At 36.7% G+C, this 20,657-nt stretch overlaps 3 protein-coding genes across 3 annotated transcripts in view; 1 reads left to right on the forward strand and 2 right to left on the reverse strand.

The window, feature by feature from the left end:
- Positions 1 to 20,657, forward strand: part of LOC141656940 (uncharacterized) — a 362,888-nt gene that overhangs the window by 242,446 nt on the left and 99,785 nt on the right. The gene's annotated exons all lie outside the window — the stretch shown is intronic.
- On the reverse strand, positions 6,574 to 8,295 carry LOC141656937 (fasciclin-like arabinogalactan protein 1). Its single transcript, XM_074464027.1, has one exon. It carries the CDS (start codon positions 8,039 to 8,041, stop codon positions 6,785 to 6,787), a length of 1,257 nt encoding a protein of 418 aa, XP_074320128.1. The 5' UTR covers positions 8,042 to 8,295; the 3' UTR covers positions 6,574 to 6,784.
- On the reverse strand, positions 15,470 to 15,898 carry LOC141655956 (outer envelope membrane protein 7-like). The gene has a single exon (XM_074462936.1). The coding sequence runs from the start codon at positions 15,789 to 15,791 to the stop codon at positions 15,564 to 15,566; it is 228 nt and encodes a 75-aa protein (XP_074319037.1). The 5' UTR covers positions 15,792 to 15,898; the 3' UTR covers positions 15,470 to 15,563.

The raw sequence follows: 20,657 nt of genomic DNA on the forward strand, positions 1-20,657 counted from the left end.
TGATTTGTGTAAGACGATAGTTATTACTATTCACGAGATGATTTTACCCTGTGAGACGGTTTCAATGTCTAAAAATACAAATTGTTTATTAGCATTTGATAAATACTTTTTTTTTTAAAATGGATCGTCTCACAGTATAAGACCACCTTATTCTAAAATTTGTGGGCATGTTTGTTATTTAGTAAAAAAAACCAGCTTAGCTAACATAGACTAGATAACAAATGAATAATATATAAATGTAGATGAAAGTGATCGGGACGGAATGAGTAGTAGTTTCATAAATCATACTCAAATGAGCTTTTATAACAGTGAGAATGTCAGCCCAATTGTAATTTGAGCAGATTAGGATTGTTTGTTCCCATATTATCGAGATAATATGTTTTTATGTATTGCATTGAAATTTGAACATTTAATTATTATTATGACCCGTGCATTTTCTGCATGGGTTTAAAACTAGTTTACCTAAGAGTTTGCTTGGATTGAGGGTAAAAGAGGGTGAATGAATAAGGGAGTGATATATAAGGTGCGTTTTACATGTTTTGTATGAGAGTAATTATTCACCTCCCGAATCTATTACCCTCGTGAAAGGGTAATATATTACCCACCCTCCTCCCGAATCTATTACCCTCATGAAAGGGTAAGTGTAAAACGATTTTATAATGAATCACTATGTTGATCATCATAACCATCCAATCTCATACCAAGGCTCCATTTGGCACGACACTTCAGGTATCTTGTTTGACCAAAGTAGCTTATTTGACCAAAATTTCAGCTACCTGATTTTTTTCGCAAGTGTTTGACAAGTAGCTTATTTGGTCAAATAAGGTACCTGAAATGAAATGCTACCTCAGGTAGCATTTGAGAAATCACGTACCTGAAATGACTTATTTTCCATTTTGTACTCATTTATTATATAATAATATTAAATAATTTTCATAACTTTTTACGTCATTTTACCAAAATCAGCTACCTTTTCAGTTAGTTTGCCAAACACATTTTTATATAATCAATTACTTTATCAGCTCCTAATTTTCAGCTACCTTATCAGTTACCTTTTCAGGTTTCACTTAGCTTTTCAGGTTTCGGCTACCTTTTCAGGTAGTTTTGCCAAACAGAACCCAACTTAGAGCATTTTTTTTCGGAGTACTGAAGGCAATTAAGTAAACAACACTCATCCTTCATTGGGTTTTCATTCACAATAATCGAATCTTTAACCAATTTATTTAGGAGATCATAATCTTTACTGTTCACAAAATCATACCAATCAAATTTGATACAGATACAAATCTTATAAACATCAACACCATAATATAATTTTATGCTTGGAGTCGTATCTTAGGGTCATAAATAAACTCATAGGTGTTGACTAAGATTATAATTAACAAAATTTGTTGACAGGTTTAACTAGCATATTCAATTAGCAGATTTTGTTAAAGGTGTTTGGTAATTAGCATATTTAAATTAGAAGATTATCTTAATTCTTTGTAAAATGACAAATAAGGACATAAATAAATTATTTACTAAATTATTTACTCTATATTCTATTACGAAGGTAGGGTCAGTATCTTTTAAGGGCAAAAGGGTGAACATACTTTTTTCCTAATCTACTGATAAAATATGCCGGAGAGAGCAACATATTGTAATTTAGTAGATTCCAAATTTCCACCCCAATCTGCTATTTCAATATGTTATTTACCAAACACCCCAAATAACATATTGATTGGTCAAATATGCTAAACTCCCCAAATATGATGAATTTTTTTTTTTTTTTTTTTTTTTTTTCTGCCAAACACCCCCATACTCCCTCCTAAACCAAATGTTACATTGACTATTAAGCACTTTTAATGGTTCGAAAGAATCTTTGGTATTAACTGATTGTAATATATAAGAGAAAATATAGTCATGTGAGATCTTATTTGATTTATGCTCTAAAAATATCAAAATTTAAAATTTTTTAATAATGTGTTTTTTTTTTGGTACAAACTTTTAATAATGCGTAACTAAAGATGTTCATGTTACAAAATGCGCCTCAACAAGTACGATAAGTCAATGTAACCTTTGATGTGGATATGAGGGAGCAGAGTTGGCCAACTAAACGGGCTGACCCGCCCAACGAGCTCCTTTTGCCTAGGTACGACCCGTCGCGAACCACCAAGCCTGTCTCCCCTCCATGGGATGGCACGGGTCTCAAAAGTCAAACTCGGCCCGCCATTGACTCTGCCATTTTAGTAAAAAAAATACATGGGCCCGCTAGCCCGGCCCGCCTTTCACCCACCACGGGCCTAGCCCAGGTCAAACATGCTCCTAGCCCGGCCAAACCTGCCCTTCCCCTGGCCGGTTCAGGGCCTAGCTAGGTTAGCCCGACCCAAAAACAGCTCTAGGAGGGAGTACTAAAAAGTATTTCCTCCGTCTCAACTTTCCACCATTTATATACTTTGATTAACAGTTTCTCATTGTTTATGGGTCAGCCACTAGTGATGGGCTATTTGGGTTAGGATACAATGGAAATCCCCCAAGGCCCTGAAATGTTGTTGTTCCCTCAACTCTAGAACTCATTAGTCATTACTCACTCACACTTGCAAACAAGGACAAAAATCTGGTCAATCTCCTTAGACTTGCCGTTAATTCTCGGCCTCCAAATGTTATTGTTAAATCAAAATTTGATTTACAAATCAAGATAGGAGAAAACATTATAGAGCAACGAGTGAGATTTGCATTTTGCGACTAAGTACGATAATCACCGTCTCAAAACGACTTACATAACCATGCATTAACCCGATTATTAACTAGTTATATCACGTTGGTCACATTTTAATACTCTGTTAGTTATATGGAGTTTAAAGCATTAAAATTATTAACATATCATCTCCAAAAATCTACATGTGTTAGCTAGCTAACTAACACGGTTGATAAAGTCTAACTCGGCTCTTAAAGTCATGTATATAAAGTGATGCTCATAACCTCGACATACTACTAGTTCACCTTCGAGTACTACACATGAAGGCGTGAAGTACCCTAGAGCTTACTCTCGGTTTAAGGCCTACATTCAACCCACATCTTGCATAAAATCTTCTCTCATTTTGAAAATGCCCAATTGGCAACATTCATCTTAAGATCATGGCTTCTTGTTATCGAACTAATGTTATACTCTCTCACATCCAAACCAAAGGTTGCAACGTGAATATCTTTAGTTACACATTATTAAAAATTATAAAAACTTGATATTCTTATAACATTCATGACGATAAATTAAACAAGATCTCGCATGACTATGTTTTCTCTTATACTTTACTAATAATACCAAATATTCTCTATAATTATAAATAGTGCCAAAAAGTCAAACCTAACCTTTGGTCTGGATGAGAGAGAATACATAAAACGGTCTGATACAATAATTTACGCTTATGAGGAGTAACGCTGTGGACTAGTGGGCCTCGTAGGAAGAGTAGCCCATGTATGCTTAAGTAGGAATAGCAAGATTGCCCGTTAAACGAAACAGTCGTATTAAATAGGGAAAAAAGATGGGGTCAATAGCTTGGTAATGTCATATGCCTTTTTCACGTGGTTTGTCACCCTTCCCCCTAACTTAGCTGTCCTTTCCCTTTATTAAAGATCCTCCCTCGAGATACCCTCTTCTTTTCTTTACCACACTTCTTGTACCTTCACCCGGTAAAATTGACCCCGCCCAAATAGTCCGACTCAAGTAACATGACCTGAACCCAACCTGTTATTTGGACTAAGGATCGGATCGGATCGAACTGAATTAAATTAAACTATTAAATCGAACTGAATACCGAATACAATGGATAAAACCTGAGCTAATTAAACTTGACCTGAACCGAACTGATATAAACTGATATACCAAGGCAACTCAACCATTAGTGATGCAGGTAGTAAAAAAAATGAATATTTAAAGCTTTTGAATTTTCACTTAAATCTGTTTTTTTCTGTTAAAAAGAGTCGAACTAAACTGAATAGAATTGAGCTAAACTAAATGGAGTTAACGCAAGAGTTAATTTGTAAAAAAGATGAATTTAACTAAATGAAGCTGCACTAAATAAGATTGTGATGAAATGAAATAAGTTGAAATTAACCCCGAAAAAACACGGTGTTTAGTAGTCCTAAATGCTCGAGCATCTTTTTATCTCGACCAAACAAGTGTATATTCACCATTCAACCATACTTGTAAAATGTGGCCGATTAAATATCCAAACAACAGTGTTAAAAAGGCTTCCTACGAGGACCACACTATTGTAGGCGTGAAAAACCAATAATGTACATTAAAAAAAAAAAAAACAGTAAATAAATACTTCGTACGGAGTACACAATTACTTGAGATTTTCAACTAAAATATTAATTTATCACTTACCTTCTTCAATTATGTGTCTCAACAATTACTTGAGACCGAGACATATCAAATCAAATCAAACCGAGCAAATGTGAGTATTATGTACCAATAGGTCTTGGTATAGACGGGTGAGGTGAACAGACGCGTATAGACCTCTAATAAAATGGGTAGGGGGGACAAGGTGGGGCACCCCCCATGGCCCCATGTGCTTCCCACTTTATGGTAAATGGATATTTTGTGAGAGAAAATGGTATCCGTCTATACGTATAGACGGATAGTGTCCGTCTATAATGATAATTTGTGATTATGTAAGGAGTTTCATCTAAAACAAACTATTTTTAACCTTATACAGTAACTTAAAATCTCAAGACTATACCGAAAATCCCTTAGTCAAATAATTAAGAGAGAAGTTTTGTAGACAGTAAGTCCCACTTTGAAACCTGCTTCCTTAGACCATCCCCAAGCAGAAGGTCGCCTTAATCGGGTCACCAAAAATTTTCCTCTTAATCGCACCTTATTAATCTTGGACCCACTTTTCCTCCTCCGGAAGGTCGCGTCACGACCTGGGTCACCAACCCAATCATTTTTCCACTTTTCAACATTTCCAATCATTTACCACATTCACTACCCCACCAAAACCTCTCTCTTACTTTTACAATTATTATTTAATAACTGATTTACTGATTTGCTGATTAAAAATATTACTGATTTGCATTTTTTACTTCTAGTTTTATACTGTTTTTTACATTTACTTTTACTACCCAATTAATATTTATGGTTGTATGGTAGGAGTTGAGAAGATTATGGATGAAAAAATTAAAGAGACTTGGGGAAATGGAAGGAAATTGGCGGAAAGAAAAGAAGGAAGAAAAAAAGGGCAGCTGTAAATTGCAGAACAGCAGAGAAGATGCAGAGAAAGCTGCACTTTTTTTTTTGTACTTTTTTGATTTTTTTGATTTTTTAATGTTGTAAACCAATAGAAAGACGCCACGTGTAAGGTCACCAACTTCTAACAATTTCTCTACTCAGGGTCATGGGTTGCCCCTGAGTTATTCAAGGTCACCAAAATCGTGTTGTTAATCCTAGTTTAAGGAGTCATTAGCGTGACCCGACAAGGTCACGACCCAGTCGGTGACCTTGCTTGGGGATGGTCTTAGAATGTATTGTAATTACCTTTAGGCCTATGGACACCAAAAAAAATCTCAAGACTATTTTAGCGAAAAAGAAACTACATTTTACGTGTTACCTGTAAAAATTCAGAAAGTCGACAATAATTAGTCGTTCAAACCAATTTAGAACCTCTCGTATAATAACCATTAAAGACCATTACAAATAAAACATCCCGATTCGTAAATATCGACGACGTTTTAGTAAATATCGACGACGTTTTCATTGCAAAAGACGTCCACTACCCCTACTCTCTCACTAACAAACTAACTATGCTCTCTAATTCAAAAAACTCAAACAATAAAAAATCAATCCACCAATTAACCACCACCACCAACGCTCCCCAACACTACACCACCACACCATCATCTTTTTTGCCCTGCCGCCGCCGCACACCACCACCACCAACACTCAACAAAAAATCTATGGTGAAACATGAATTTTGGACGTTCGGCCATGGAGGAACGATGGTTTTGGCCGTTTGCCCATGGACAAACGTTGGGTTTGGTCGTTTGCCCATGGTTAATTTTTTTTTTTAAAAAAAAAAAAAAAAAAAAAAAAAAAAAAAAAAAAAAAAAATTCCTCCGTGGCCAAACGTGGAAATCCAACGTTTGGTCCGTGGTGAACGTGGATTTCCATTGTTTGGACCATGGTGAATGTTCATTTCCAACGTTTGGACCATGGGCTGAACGTTGGTTTTCAACTTTGGTCCATGGTTCAACTTTCGAGGGACAAATTTCAGATATACGCAGAAAATCGCAATGTTTGCTATTACTAAGTTAATACGTGACGTAAATCAATTATCGAACGCAAAAAAAAAAAATTAACCAAATAATGAAGCGATTAAGTTGTTTAAGTACCAGTGATTCGGGATTAGTCATGTTGTTAATTGTTGTTGTTTTTTTTTTTTTTTTTTAATTTAGTTGATTTTTAGTTGAATTTGAGAGGAAATGTTTTAGAGAGATAAAATGTTGGAAGAGTAGAAGGGTAGTTGTCGTCTTTTTTTTGAAAAACGTCGTCGATATTTACTAAAACGTCGTCGATATAAATCAACCCCCTAAAACATTTACTCTCAAATAAATAATAAAAATTACATTTACCTTCCAAGAATAAATGTTTACCCAACACCACCACCGGTCCACCACATTACAAATTACCAAACCCAAACAAACCAAAAAAAAAAAAAAAACTCAAAACACAAAACTTAATCCTATAACCACTTCAAACGACATCGTTTCATACCTTTTCCCTCAAATTATTAATTTATTATTACAACATAATTACCATCAATAACCCCACCGACATAATTAACTTCTTTAAACCCTCCGTAACCCTTTCTCCTCCGTTACTACTATCACTGCTATCATCCGCCGCCGGCCCGTCCGCCGGAGAATCCGCCGGCGAACTATCCACGTCATCACTCGGCGGCGCCGGTGGTGAAGCATGATGATGCTTCTTCTTTGACTTCGTCGGCGCTGGTGCCGGCTCCGGCACCGGTGCCGGAGCTAACTTCCCCTTGAAAATTTCCTTCGGCATTAAAACCTTGTTAATGGAATAAATCGCAACCGGCTGCTCGTCAATAAGCGTCGACATGAGCTTAGCGACGGTGAGCTTGGTTTTAATTGTGATATCCTCACCGTCATTTTGGATTGTAAAATCGAATTTCTTCGCTCCGTCAGTGGCGAGAGTGTTCATCTCGCCGTTGTTGGAGCGAAGCATCGATTTGGAATTATAAACCGGAGTTGCATGGAAAAGGAGTAGAGACGTTTTTTGATCCGCGGTTAAATTTTTAAATTTAGGTAAAAAGTTTTTAAACGCGTCATCCATAGGACAAAAAACGGTTAAACCACCCTCGAGGTTAGTGATATAGGTAGTTATCGCCTCGGAAACCGTGGATAATGTGTCAGCAAAGTTTTTACAACCATGAGATGACATAATTTGGGTAATATTTGACACTTGTGGGGCCGGGGTTGGTGCCTCGGCTTCTGGTGAGTTTAACACGTGGCTAATTTGTATGACTGACAGGTTGTATGGGATTTCCTTGACGGATTTGACAAAGGTCGCGTCTAGGTGACCGCCTTCATCGGCGGTATCCTGAGACGCGAACCCAACTTTACCGCCTTTAACGTCGGTAATGTTGACAAAACCGGCTGTACCCGGGGCGGACCCGGTAGCTTGGTACATTGTCGCCGCAAGGGCGGTACCATCGGTTATTTGATGAAGCTTCTTCGCTCCGAAGTAGTCGAGGAGAATGTGGAGGGAAAGAACGTTTTTCATCGCGTAGATTGATAGGTGTTTCGCTAAAAGGGTGTTCATGGCGGGATTGTCAACCGCCATGACGGTGATTGTTTGACGAGTGTTGATTTCGGACGCGAGATGGGTTAAGGTGAGGTAGTGGTTAAAAGTGGAGTATTGAGGGAAAGCGGCGAGTATTTTAGTTATGTTATGGGCACGGGTGTGTGTCGGAGTGACGGAGAGGAAACCGAGAAGGAGCAATGCTCCTAAGAGTAAAGATTGGTTTGGCATTGTGGAATGTGTATTTGGGGAAAGTGAGTGAGGGAAGGAAATGAGAGAAATGTGAAGGGAAGGAGAGATTTAGTGGAGTAGTTGTATAGAGTGAGGTAGTGTAAATGAGAGTAGAGTGTGAGTGTGAAGTTAGGAAGAAAGTGGGATTGAAGTTGAGAGTTATTTACGTGTGAAGCCACTAGAAATATTAGCTAATGGAGTAACTCATGGAGTAAATGGTGGTGTGGAGTGTTTTCTTTTTGGTATTAGGTTGTTTCTTTAATGTGGGTAGTTCAAGATTTGTTGCTTAGATATAGATGGGTCATTGTGATTTGTGTCCATTGGTTTATTAGGTAATGAATTGGAGCCCACTTAGAAATAGGGGTGTGTAAAATTCGGTCCGGATCGGGAAAATTGACCTGTCCGAATTTGAATCTATCGGTTTGGGATCGGATTTAAAAATCCCAGCCTGGTCTCCAGACCAAATTTTTTTAAAGATTCCGGTTTTTGGTTCGGGCCTGGTTTTTTTCAACCCCAGACCGAAAATACGGGAATTATTGTTATTTGATTTTTTATTTTTAAAATCTACTTAATCTGTCCCGATCCGATCCTATGGACCATATTTTTGAACCAGAATTTGAAAAAGTTGGTATGTTAATTCCGGCTTTCCGGTCCCGTCTTGGACCGGAATTTTTTCCGATCCGATCCATTTCAAAGTCATTACACAAATTATAAGAACAATAATAAACTACTACAAAAAGTGAGCAAATAATATGTGTAATGACTAGTGTTGTGTGACTTTTTTTTTATTTTTTTTTTGGTAATACGGGGTGTTTTAAATAGTAAGGTGAGCCGTAAAGACATGTTTGCTAAAAATTGAATTACTAATTACTAATTCGAAAATAGTTTACCCAAAGTGGATAGTTTAAAATGAAATGTAGCAATTAACAACTAGTCATGACTTTGTTCACTATATTTGGTGCATTATGTAAAATAATTTGTTTATATGTTGTATAATGGTCCTAGGTAGCTATGATAATGACATAATTCCATTAATTAGCTAGCCCAAAAGTAGATATTAGTATAGTGGTGGTGGTGGTGGTTGAGAAACTTTACACAAAAGAAAGATTGAAACTTCTAGCATTTTTTATTACTTGCAACTTTTATTGTCAAAATAACTAAAATTTAACTATGTACATTTTAATATTCTACTAACATAAGTTAATCAAAGACATTACTTGGGACAACCTTTTTAGATTAAACCAAGAAAAGTTCACAATTTGTCTTACAAACATCCTTTAGATAGAAGTTATTTCATAACTTTATTTTGGTGAAAACAAATATGTATGATGCTATTTTTCATTCAGAATTGTGTTTCTTCTGCTCTTTAATTTTAGAATCGCACTATATTAACATGATCACAACAAAGAATAGGATATCAATACGACTTTCATACCCAACACATAATAGGACAAGGTCTTTGTGTCTAAAACTTTATTCATGTGAAGTGCGACCCATGTGGTTAGTAGTGAAGATAGAGGAGGGTTAGCAAGAGTCGTTTGTCTTTGTTAGAGAATGAAAATTTTAATGTATTTAGTTAAAATTTTCAAACTTTATTCTTGTTTTCCTTATATTATCACACGTTCAATTCAACTCGAGATTTCCGTCTACACCGAGTTCAAATCTTAACACCACCGATTCATATAGCCATCTCCAAAATTTATATCTAAGTCAGAATAAGACTTTATTTTTTTCGGCTTAATTTCAGCTCTCATTCAGCTTACTTCAATCCATTTATGTTCCAGTCAACTCATCTCACTTTAGTTCAGCTTATGTCACCAAATTTTGATTCAATTCAGCTCATTTGAGTGCAACTCAGTTCCATTCAGCACAAAAAAACAAAGCGTAACATAAAAGACGATTAAAAAATGATTCGATGCAACAAAAATACTCAATAAAGATCCCAAATAAGGAAAAGAGAATAGCTTTGTAAACAATCAACAAGTTTTTTTAAATTAAAAGCCAAAAAAGGAGGTGATTAAAATCGAAAGAAAGGGATTGGATTCTACTTAGGGATGTCAATTTCACCCGCATCCATCAAAACCCGATCCACCCGATCCTAAAAGATGGATGAAAACCCGATTTAAATGGATGATGGATGGATGACGGATGAAACGGATGTGGATGACGGATGGGTTGGATGAAGAAATTCCACCCGCCATCCACCCGCCATCCATCCATCACCCGATTTTATTATTTTTTATTTAATTTTTTTTACATATAACACATTATTAAGATATAAAATATTTAAATTTTCATATATTTCTACTCTCAATATAAATATTTTGTAAGCCTACCCACTAGAAAGTTAAACTAAATTAATTATCTAACTTTATTTTTGTAGAGAAAAAAAAAACATCATTTTTTTAAACTTGAAATTATAAATGCACAACACCCGTTTATCACCCGATCCACCCGTTTCATCCATGGATGATGGATGGATGGATGACGGATGATATGTTTCACGGATGACGGACGGGTTGGATGAGATTTTGAAAAGACGGATGGATGACGGATGAGGCTTCACCCGACCCGAACCCGATCCATTGACATCCCTAATTCTACTCGTAGAAGTGAAACAAGTCACGTGCTAAATGGCATCTCACTAACATAAATCAAGGCTACCAAATCTACAAAAGAAATTAGGTGAAGCGTACTAGTGTACTACTACAACATTAATGCCTTTAAAGTTTAAACATAACGCGGATTTCAATCAAATATTTTATGGGGCTTTCACTTTTTGCGCTGCCCTGCTTCCTGCTCAGGTTAATTAGATACGGTATTCCTGTTGATCTGATGTATCTAATGTACTAATCAATCTTGTTAATGCTAAAATTAGTGATAGCAGTAGCGAGATTATTGTATTTCATTACGCATTAATTTCTGCTTAAGAGATAGTTAACTTACAACATTCACAATCCCACACAATGACACAACCACTTAAAATAGATATGAAAATAAAATGAGGTTGTGATGAAGAGGTCTTAAGATAACACGGTTATAAGTAATTCTATTCACTATGCATAATGAGAGATAGAATGAGATTACTAAGATCACAAAATCTCATTTGTGACGGCACGTATCCGTTACTTTGGAGTGACGGATACCATTTTTCCTCACAAATGACCCAAATAGAGAAGAGAGGGAAGCACATGGGGGTGCCCCACCTTGTCCCCCTATTCGTTTTGTGAGTAGTATTATCTGTCACTTGCTCCGACCCGTCTTCAGCAAGACTAATTGTACTAAGATATACGGAGTACAAAGTAATACAAAGCTTAGCACCATTTGATAGTGAAAACTCGACCTTCTTGTTATTATACTTAGTTCACAGTGTTTACACTATTGCATTTAGTTAGTTTTTAAGTTCGACAAGAACACAATATTTCGTGCTCATAGACTCATACTCCGTAGATAGTAATACCATCAAATTCTAGTCTGGCGCAATAGATTTTGTGGCTTATGTTATGTCAAATTGTCAATTCTTAGTACTTGCCACATAACCTAAGCAAAAGGGAATACATTATTAGTCCCCAGTTTCTTTACAACGCGCAACCGTATTCTATTTATTAAATACATATTGGATAATCCCTCAAATATACGCGTTACAATACACTACATGCAACCAATCGTTGATTGGCGCAGTGGTAGCATGAGACTGCGCTTGGTAGGGAGGTCTGCGGATCGATCCCCCACAACTGCGATTGAGAGGGGTTTAAATACCGTAATCCTTGGACACGCCCCGAAATCCGGATTAGTCGACCCAATGTGGTTCGGAATTTCGGATTACCGGATGGTTTAGACAAAAAAAAAAAAAATACACTACATGCTTGTTACATGTCAATCACCTTAACATAATCACATGGACGAAGTTTGGAAAACATAATCTCACCAAATAACTCTTACAAAATTGTGTCCATTTTGTATATGTAGCTCCTATGTGGCTATGTTAATTATTTTAAAATTATCATGGCACAAGTTTCATAAATTTTTCCCTGGCAATTGTATATTGAAATCAAATCGCTTACTCAAAAATCAAGAACAACGGAAAAACAAAGAATTGGTTCAATTAGAAAACAAGAACTTTATGGTAATCATGTAAGAAAGTGAATAACTTGGGCGAGTAAAAGTAGCTTCATGAATCATGATTAGTGGAAGCAATAATCAACCTTTTTCTCGGCATTTCTTGTATTTGACTGTTATTAAACTTTGAATTTGTTGTTTATTCTTTGCTCTTCAAATGATACTCGCTGTTTTGAGGGCCTGATTTCCGTGTCAACGTTTTCAAACTTCATTTTTTAGGGTGACGATCCCGCAGCCGCTATCTTTAGTGAAGAACGATAGGTCACATACATTTTTTAGCCCAATTGTTTTAGGTTAGATACAAAGAAGTGAAGAATGATAGGTCACATACATTTTTTTGGGTGACGGGCCCCACAACCGCTATCTTTGGTACATACTAGGTAAACCCATGAATATACGTGATAGCCTGCGAACCACGTACAATAGATAAGTCACCCAAGAGTACCACTCTTGAAGTCTAGAAATCATAACCTCATAGCATCAACACTCCACATATAAATTGCTCTTGGAGAGGCTTGAACCCGAGTCCCTTGAAAATTTCACTCAATATTTAAACCATTATACTCCACCCTTGCAGACGGTCACATACATATTATGATCCTCTATCTTTCTGTTGTGCGGAAGCGTAAATATCTCATGTTGGGCATCTGCTGCATCTGTGTCCACAACTCATAATAGTACGATATTGTCCGCTTTGGGCCAAGCCCTCACGGATTTGCTCTTGGGCTCCTTCCCAAAAGGCCTCGTACTATTATATTTTCTGGACACTTATAAAGATGATCTTCCATCTTTATTCTATCGATGTGGGACAAGGGTTTGCACCCTAACACTTTATTTTTTAGTTGGTTAGTCTAACGAGACCAGCTATCCCCGTTGAATAATGAAAAATTGCAGGAAAACTCTTGTACTTCAACATGGTAATCAGAGCCATCGAATCCGACTCCTGCACCACTTTATCTAACCCCATTGGTACTTAGTGAAACTTACATAAGTTTTGACGGAATTTGAAACTAAATCATGAATATCACCTTTTATAAATTTTACTAAGTTAAGTTGGTTGAAATTTCTTCGTATTTAATTTGTGGTTTATTAGAAGTGAGCTTGGACCTGGTGATGGACTTGGCAGGGAAAGTCCATTTTAAGTGGGCCTAAAAAATCAGAAAAAACATTGTCAACATATGAATATGTTGTTATCACGTGGGGGACATACGTATAGCAAAGCAGGCCATAATTAGCTCCACCGACGGTTTGCGGTTGTTGGTATTGTTAGATTTTAACAAAAATGGGTCCTCACCAACTGACAACGGTTATGTTCCTTCGTCTCCTTTCACTTACCTCGAGACTTTTTTGTAGTACAAGTAGGAAAACTAGGATTAAATTACATGTATTTTAGTCTCTCCAATGATATTCCATTCGATGTTGATAAAATAGACGTTGTAGCAGCTTCTATTTCTATTATCGGAGTCTATAAATAAGAATATGGATAGTAAAAATTAATAAGTAGAGTTGATTAATGCGAGTTTGAGTTGGATAGGCTATGTTAAAATTGAATTTTCGACCAATAGTCAAACGGGCAAGGAAGCGGGCTTAGGCCTTGTTTTTTTTGGATTGAAACTGTCTGAACTGAACTTAATGGAATTGAATTGAACTGAAATAAGAATTAAGTTGTAAAGAGAATAACCAGACTGAACTAGATGAAACTAAAATGAATTGAACTGAATGAAACTGAAGTGAACTGGAATGTTTGGTGCACATTCGCTTATTAGAAGGCCGGATAGGATGGGTTCAATCATCAAAGGACGGGAGGGGATGAGATGGTTCATAATAGGACCAATTTAAGTGTAAGTGAGAGCACTTTCCATAACTTGTAAAATACTCACTCCATTCAACTCCACTTTACAACTTTGGTTTTTACACGGATATTAAGGAGCGGATTAAAAAAGTATTAAAAGTACATGGGAAAAGAGAAAGAAGAGGTTCAAAATATTAAAAAAACATAAAAGGTGGGTTTTATGGTGGGTTAGTGTGATGTTTGGGTGACATTTTTTGTAAATAAAGATTTTCATTAAGGATAGAATTGTCATTTTTTTAGCCAAATAAGAAAACCTATAAAGTGGAGTTGAATAGACGAAAATGGAATACATGTAAAGTGGAGTTGAATGGAAGGAGTAAAACTTAACTAAAATATTAATGTATATAATGGAATACACCAGACATACCTATTAACCAGGGCCGTCTCCGAGATTTCGGGGGCCCTGTGCGAAATTTTGAAAGTAGGCCCCCAAATATCACTACATTTACATCTTGCTACTTATAATTTGATGCTACAAAGTATTTTATTAGGAGAATTTTTTCTAGAGAGTAGCCTTTTTAATTGTTTTTTTATACTATCCTACATGAATAAATGATTTTTTTTTTGTTAATTAATAATGTAAAAGGCACACTTTGCGCATCGACTAAAAATAATTATAAAAGAAAGGGAAATAAATACTCCGTATTGATTAGCAATGACTGAATGTTAAGGACTAAAAAGGTGTAAAATAAACAAAAGTACAAAACTATAGACTATGTCATAAATGAAAGCGCAAAATGTTGCTATGAGGAATCGAACCCAGGTGCGCTGAAGGAAGGTGAAAAGAAATACACAAAAACACAATGTTCTCAAGTCGATCTCAACCAATTGTGCTGCTATGTTTAACCATATATTATAGCGCATCAATTTACTTTTAACGTTAACCTCTCTTCATTGGGCCCCCAGAAATCGGGGGCCCTGTGCGACGGCACGGACCGCACGGGCTAATAGCCGGCCCTGCTATTAACCTATATGGCTACATATTTCTCATACGGTAATTATCACCCTTTCAACAAAGAAATATTAAAATTAGATATTGCTACATATTTCTCACAGTAATGATCACCCTTTCAACAAAGAAATATTAAAATAGATATTTTGATGAACGTATCTATGTGAACATTATACGAGTATCTTTTTGTATAGAAATTAATGGCAAAATTGACTATCCAAGTTCCTTAAAAAATATACGGAGTATCTAATTATTGATTACTTGGCTGGCTTGTTAAAGTCAACCTCATAATGGGTTTGGTATGTTTGCACCATTAGTCTTCCACAAAGCACTTTGATAGGACTTGATTTCTCATAGTCAAAACTCTCAACGAAATTATTGCCCTTTGCAAATTGCAATTGAAAGTTAATCCCAAATCCCAATTACATTCTCAAATATCCCAATTGAAATTAACAGAAATAAAGCAATTGAACAAATCCATTAATCCAAATTCCAAACAGCTCAATTAACAACAATACACATAATTATTTGTTCCATTAACACAGAAAAAAGCAGTAGGATAATAAACCATTAAACCCTAATAACAACTAAAACCAATTCTAATCGTCAGCAGCAGCTGCAGCTTCATCATCAACACCGGCTTCGGCCTCACCCTTAGCAGCATCAACATCATCCGGGTCACGGGTCGGGTCAGATTTAGACATCGCAGCACGAGCCTTATCTAGCAATGGCTTGAAAGCTATCTCAATTGTTAGCCAACCAAAGGCTAAAGCTGCAATCACTATTGCTCCCTGCTTCAAAGATCCTTGCCTTGTTTCTTTACTCATTTTTTTTTTTTTGGGTTATTGATTTTGTTCAACCTAAAGAATTTGATTTATGTATGTTTATGTGGTTGTAGTCGTCACAAGATAAGCGTGATAAGGACTCTTGTTCGTATGGTTAAGTCACAAGTGTACATCTCCAATTTGCAATATCTTGTGGATATATTTCCGCAGTCCATGTTGTAGACGGACTCAAAGAAACTTCATATATTAACGATGGGCCAGTCGGGTAGGTGATGGGTTGGATTATAACGAGTTCAGGTTGTATCGAGATAATAATGAGTTTGGGTCGGTTACCGTCCATGTCGGGGTCAAGTCTACTTGGGTCCATCCACTCATCCCCTATCTACCACGGAGTAAAAGTATAGGTGAATTCACATTTTTTCCCTCCAAAAAGCATTTTTAAAATAAAGAAATTTTTGATAATTTAATTGTATTCACTAAATAAAAAAATTAATAATTATAATGTATTTTATTATATAATTCTTTTCATTAAAATAATCTTTTAATCAAATTATATAATTTTCACTATACTAAACTATAATATTTTAATACTATGTATAAACAAAACTATAAATGGTATTGATTACTTTCATAACAACAAAAATTGAGAGAATTTATAAATTGAAATTATTAGCTTTATGGTATAATTTTATATAATTCTTTTTATGGGGCGATATTCGCATCGATTGAGAAGTCAACATATTGAGCAAGTCGAGGATATCCACAACAAGTCAACGACTCAGACAGCTTAGCCGATCACGACCCCGTCGGCTGTCCGGGTCTCGGCTTTGCAACCGATCAGCCGGGACACATATCCGCGTACTCATATCCAAGACTCTCGGCCGGCCTGCCATGGGTCCAACGGCCGAGGGTAGAACGGTCTTTCCACCTGCTAGACACTTGGCCACTACGTGACAAAAGGTGAAAGTCTATAAATACTCCTCAACCTTCATTGAGGAAAGGATCCACAAATTAACCTAAGAATCACTATTCATCTGGTAATATCTTCCTTATCTCTCTACAATATATCCTTAGCCGAGTAACAACAACTTATCCCACTAAGTTCACTGACTTGAGCGTCGGAGTGAGTACGCTTGGCACAAAGCCAAGCCCTCAGTTCGTTCATTGTTGCAGGAGAGGCCGAGAGGAATGATAGAGACGTGAGGAATCCAACTCAAGACATCATTCTACGAGCCACGGGTGGTAACAATACTTGCTCTGGAATTATACCCGGAACAATTGGCGCCGTCTGTGGAGAAAGACACTAGAAGCTAGTCACATTCATTCCCAAACAAAAAAAAAAAAATATATACGCACAAAAAACCCACCCCCAAAGCCAAGAAGATGTCGAAAGAACAAGAGGCATTCGTGACCGATGAAACCGAATTCTACCAAGATGATACCGTCCACAAATCTGGAGTTGTGCAACCCTCCGCCGGTCAAGTGATTCAACCGGAGTACGGGATGCCAATAATACCGGACACTCCGCTGCCTGCCGACCAGGTCACCATCATGGGACATGTGGTTGACGTAGCAAAACTGAAGATGCTCCTAGTGTTGGGATTGGTGTCCTTAACAGTTAGTGCAAGGACTTATAAATCTCTAAAAGGATCAAAGGGCATACTTTTGGTATTATTATCAGTTGATCCACGTTTATCAATAACGGTTGGCTTGCTAGATAAGTTTGACGTTATTGTCATACAGATGGCGGTGATCAACTGGTCCCTAAAAGTCACACCTATAGGATACGTTTGAGAGATGTGACAAGATGAAAATACGATCATGTAGATGCCAATTTTGACTAACTTGATTAGTCGAGTTATTTGACTAGTAATTAGTCAAAATGTGATGTTGAGATATTATATTTAATACGGATTAAATAAAATGGGCTAAGGCGAATTAAACGGTTAATTCGCAAATTAAATATAAACGGTTATATTTAATTAATGTATATTGAATAAATTATACAATATCGTCTTTGTCGGACATGTATTAATAATTCAACTAACCCGTATTATTAGTTGATATTTTAATAGCCGATAACCGATGACGATTTATAATGAAAACCGCGTCATATACATTTTAGCGATTACGAACCAGGACCATGAGCTAATTCAAAAGGAAGTGGAAGCCCACTTCCCAAGGCCCCTCTCGGTTTGGCCGAGATTAGGAGAACAAAAGGAGAGCTTCTCCTCTTGCTAAACCTAATCATCATTAGTGAAAAACAATTAGGGTTTCAGGGCAACTTTCTCTGAAATTCCTAGATCTCACATCGTAAAACCTCACAAGAGCTTTCTCAATATTGCAAGTCAATTAGAAAACATTTCTAGCACAAGGGCATAGTCTCAGACGGTCTTGGGTGCAACGATTAGGAGGAAATCTCTGTTGATTTCTGTTCTTTACGCCGCACTACAAAGGACCCGAGGTTGATTCTTTATCTTTGTCGTTTCTGTTTTGTATTTCGTTTATGACCATATTTCACATGTTAAATTTACGTTATAGTCCTAAATTTAAAGGGTCTTATACGGATATTACCCCACAAGTGGTATCAGAGCGAGGCCACGTAAATTTTCATTGTGATTTTTCATAAAACGATTTTGAAACGATTGTATTTGTCTCAAAAACCGTGCCTTGTATACACGGCAGAAATTTTTTTGAAACCGTGACATGTTTTACACGGTTGTTTCATCTTATTTTCGATTTGTTTTTGTGCATATTGTTGTTTTATACGGAGATTATAACAATATGTCAAGTTTTGTCAGGTTGTAAAATTGTTCTTATGCGTTTTGATCAAAATTACGTTTGTTTTGTTTCGTCAAAACGAGTTTTCACGAGGGTTTTGCATTTCCAGAAACTTTTGTACTCGATCGAGCAAGTTTTTGATCGATCGAGTGGTTTTTCTGTCTAGTTTTTACTCGATCGAGTCCTTGCTGTACTCGATCGACCACTTTCAAAACCCCACTGCTCGATCGAGAAGTCCTCGTACTCGATCGAGCAGATTTCTTGATAAAGCCCTCGATCGACCTCGATCTTGTCGATCGAGTACTTTTGTTTGGCAACCTCTCGATCGACTAGCGATTCGATCGATCGAGCCCTTTTGTTCCTCGATCGAGCACTGTGTCCCTGGATCGAGGGATTTTTGTTCAACTGACTTTGAAAATTTATTCTTTTTGCTTTAAATTTTCTTTTGGCCACAATATGTACTTTATACGGATATTGTACACTCGCTATGATTGTGAAACGGTTCACACACGTACCATTAAGTTATTTTAAAGCGTATTTAAAGTAACGGATTGTAATGGATTAAAATTAAATTGATAGAAGCGGTTTTATCACATGAATTTTAATCATTAAAAGGTGGTTTGGATAAATTTAACATAATTACGGAATTATGTCACGAATGAATTTGTTTTAGTTGATGCATTTTCTTTTATCGTTGATTTGAATGTCGTGAATGCTTTATATTATGTATTTATTTATTTTACAAACGGTTGTAACTTAGTGTGGCCTTAGTAGAACGTGTTACCGTAATGATGGAACACGGTCTTGGTTGTATTTTGAGATCTTGTATCTCCGTTTTGGATTTTTCACTTGTAATTACAGTTTTTAATTAGAATGTAAATAGGTTTATATTTTGTAATTTTAATTGTAATTTTTGAGAAGACCAAAGATGGAGACCGGATGCTCACTCCCGCTACATGGATCAAGATGGAACATCAAGAGAAGCTTCTCGGGTCCAACGGTGCATTCCAAAGTTGTTTTATGTTCTTTTTATTAGGATAGGCCACACTAGGAATTTTATTTACGTATTGCATTCTTTTATTTATTTTTCGCAACGATAATATGCATCATATTCCGCCTAAAAACCAAACCACCTATTTATTGCATGAAAACTGACACATATAGAGGTCACGAGTTAGTTTTCTTTGACATTCTCATGTCACACGATTTTTAAGCCATCACCCAAATTAATTCATTCACGCAGACGCTAGTTATTCGTTCACTTAATATGAATTAGAATTTAGTTGATGGGATCTTCCTCGTATAAACAAAAATTGAGAACGGTCTTTATAGGTCAAACTCCAATAAGTCCCTTCTTCGTCGGTAGGCATAATATGACCCCTTCTACGTCGGGTAAGTTGGAACCGATTGACCTATTTTATCTCAACACTATGGTCACTCGTACGATCCTGTGATTATGGTGGACTATAGATAGGATTTACGGAAATCTATCGACCAAGAGTTCTTACGGAAGAATTAGCTAAACAGTTGGCTTATCAATTTACAGAAATTGAGTCTTGGGATCACTTGTATCATTCTTGAGGGAGATCAATTATGCAAGTGCGAGAGTCTACACGTTAAAATGAATTTTAAAATAGACTTAAATCACCTCGTTGAGTTGCTTATTTCGTTCTTGTTTTCCTTTCTTTTTCAGTGTAGATCACGAACTTTTAAACTGTTAATAACAAATGGCTGGTTCTACTGATAACCCAATGCCAAGTGCCACATTGGACCGTGAGTCCTGGCTTCAGATCTTCATGAATCGGATGAATCGGTCTACTCGGCGAAGAATGATGGATCAAACTTCGCGGATCGGGAGGCGGCATTACGGAATCTGCCATTGCGACGGGAAGTTCAAATATCTATTAGAGCCCATCCCGACATACCCAGGTCCCACGGCTAGAGCTGCTGAAATCACCAAGTTTAATGATTTCTGTATGGAAGCGGGTGCGATTAAAAACGTACTCATTTTTGCAATGGAACCCAATTTGCAGAAACGCTTCATAGCCCATGGTGCAAACAAGATTTTCACCACGCTCACCAAGGAATTCTCGAAAGCACCGAGAATCGTGACCTATGAGCATACCA

This window comes from Silene latifolia, chromosome 5, assembly GCF_048544455.1.
Source record: "Silene latifolia isolate original U9 population chromosome 5, ASM4854445v1, whole genome shotgun sequence".
Lineage (NCBI taxonomy): Eukaryota > Viridiplantae > Streptophyta > Magnoliopsida > Caryophyllales > Caryophyllaceae > Silene > Silene latifolia.

Bases quoted from the DNA above. Each gene is read 5' to 3' on its own strand.
- LOC141656937 (XM_074464027.1), bottom strand. From the start codon at position 8,041: ATGCCAAACCAATCTTTACTCTTAGGAGCATTGCTCCTTCTCGGTTTC.
- LOC141655956 (XM_074462936.1), bottom strand. From the start codon at position 15,791: ATGAGTAAAGAAACAAGGCAAGGATCTTTGAAGCAGGGAGCAATAGTG.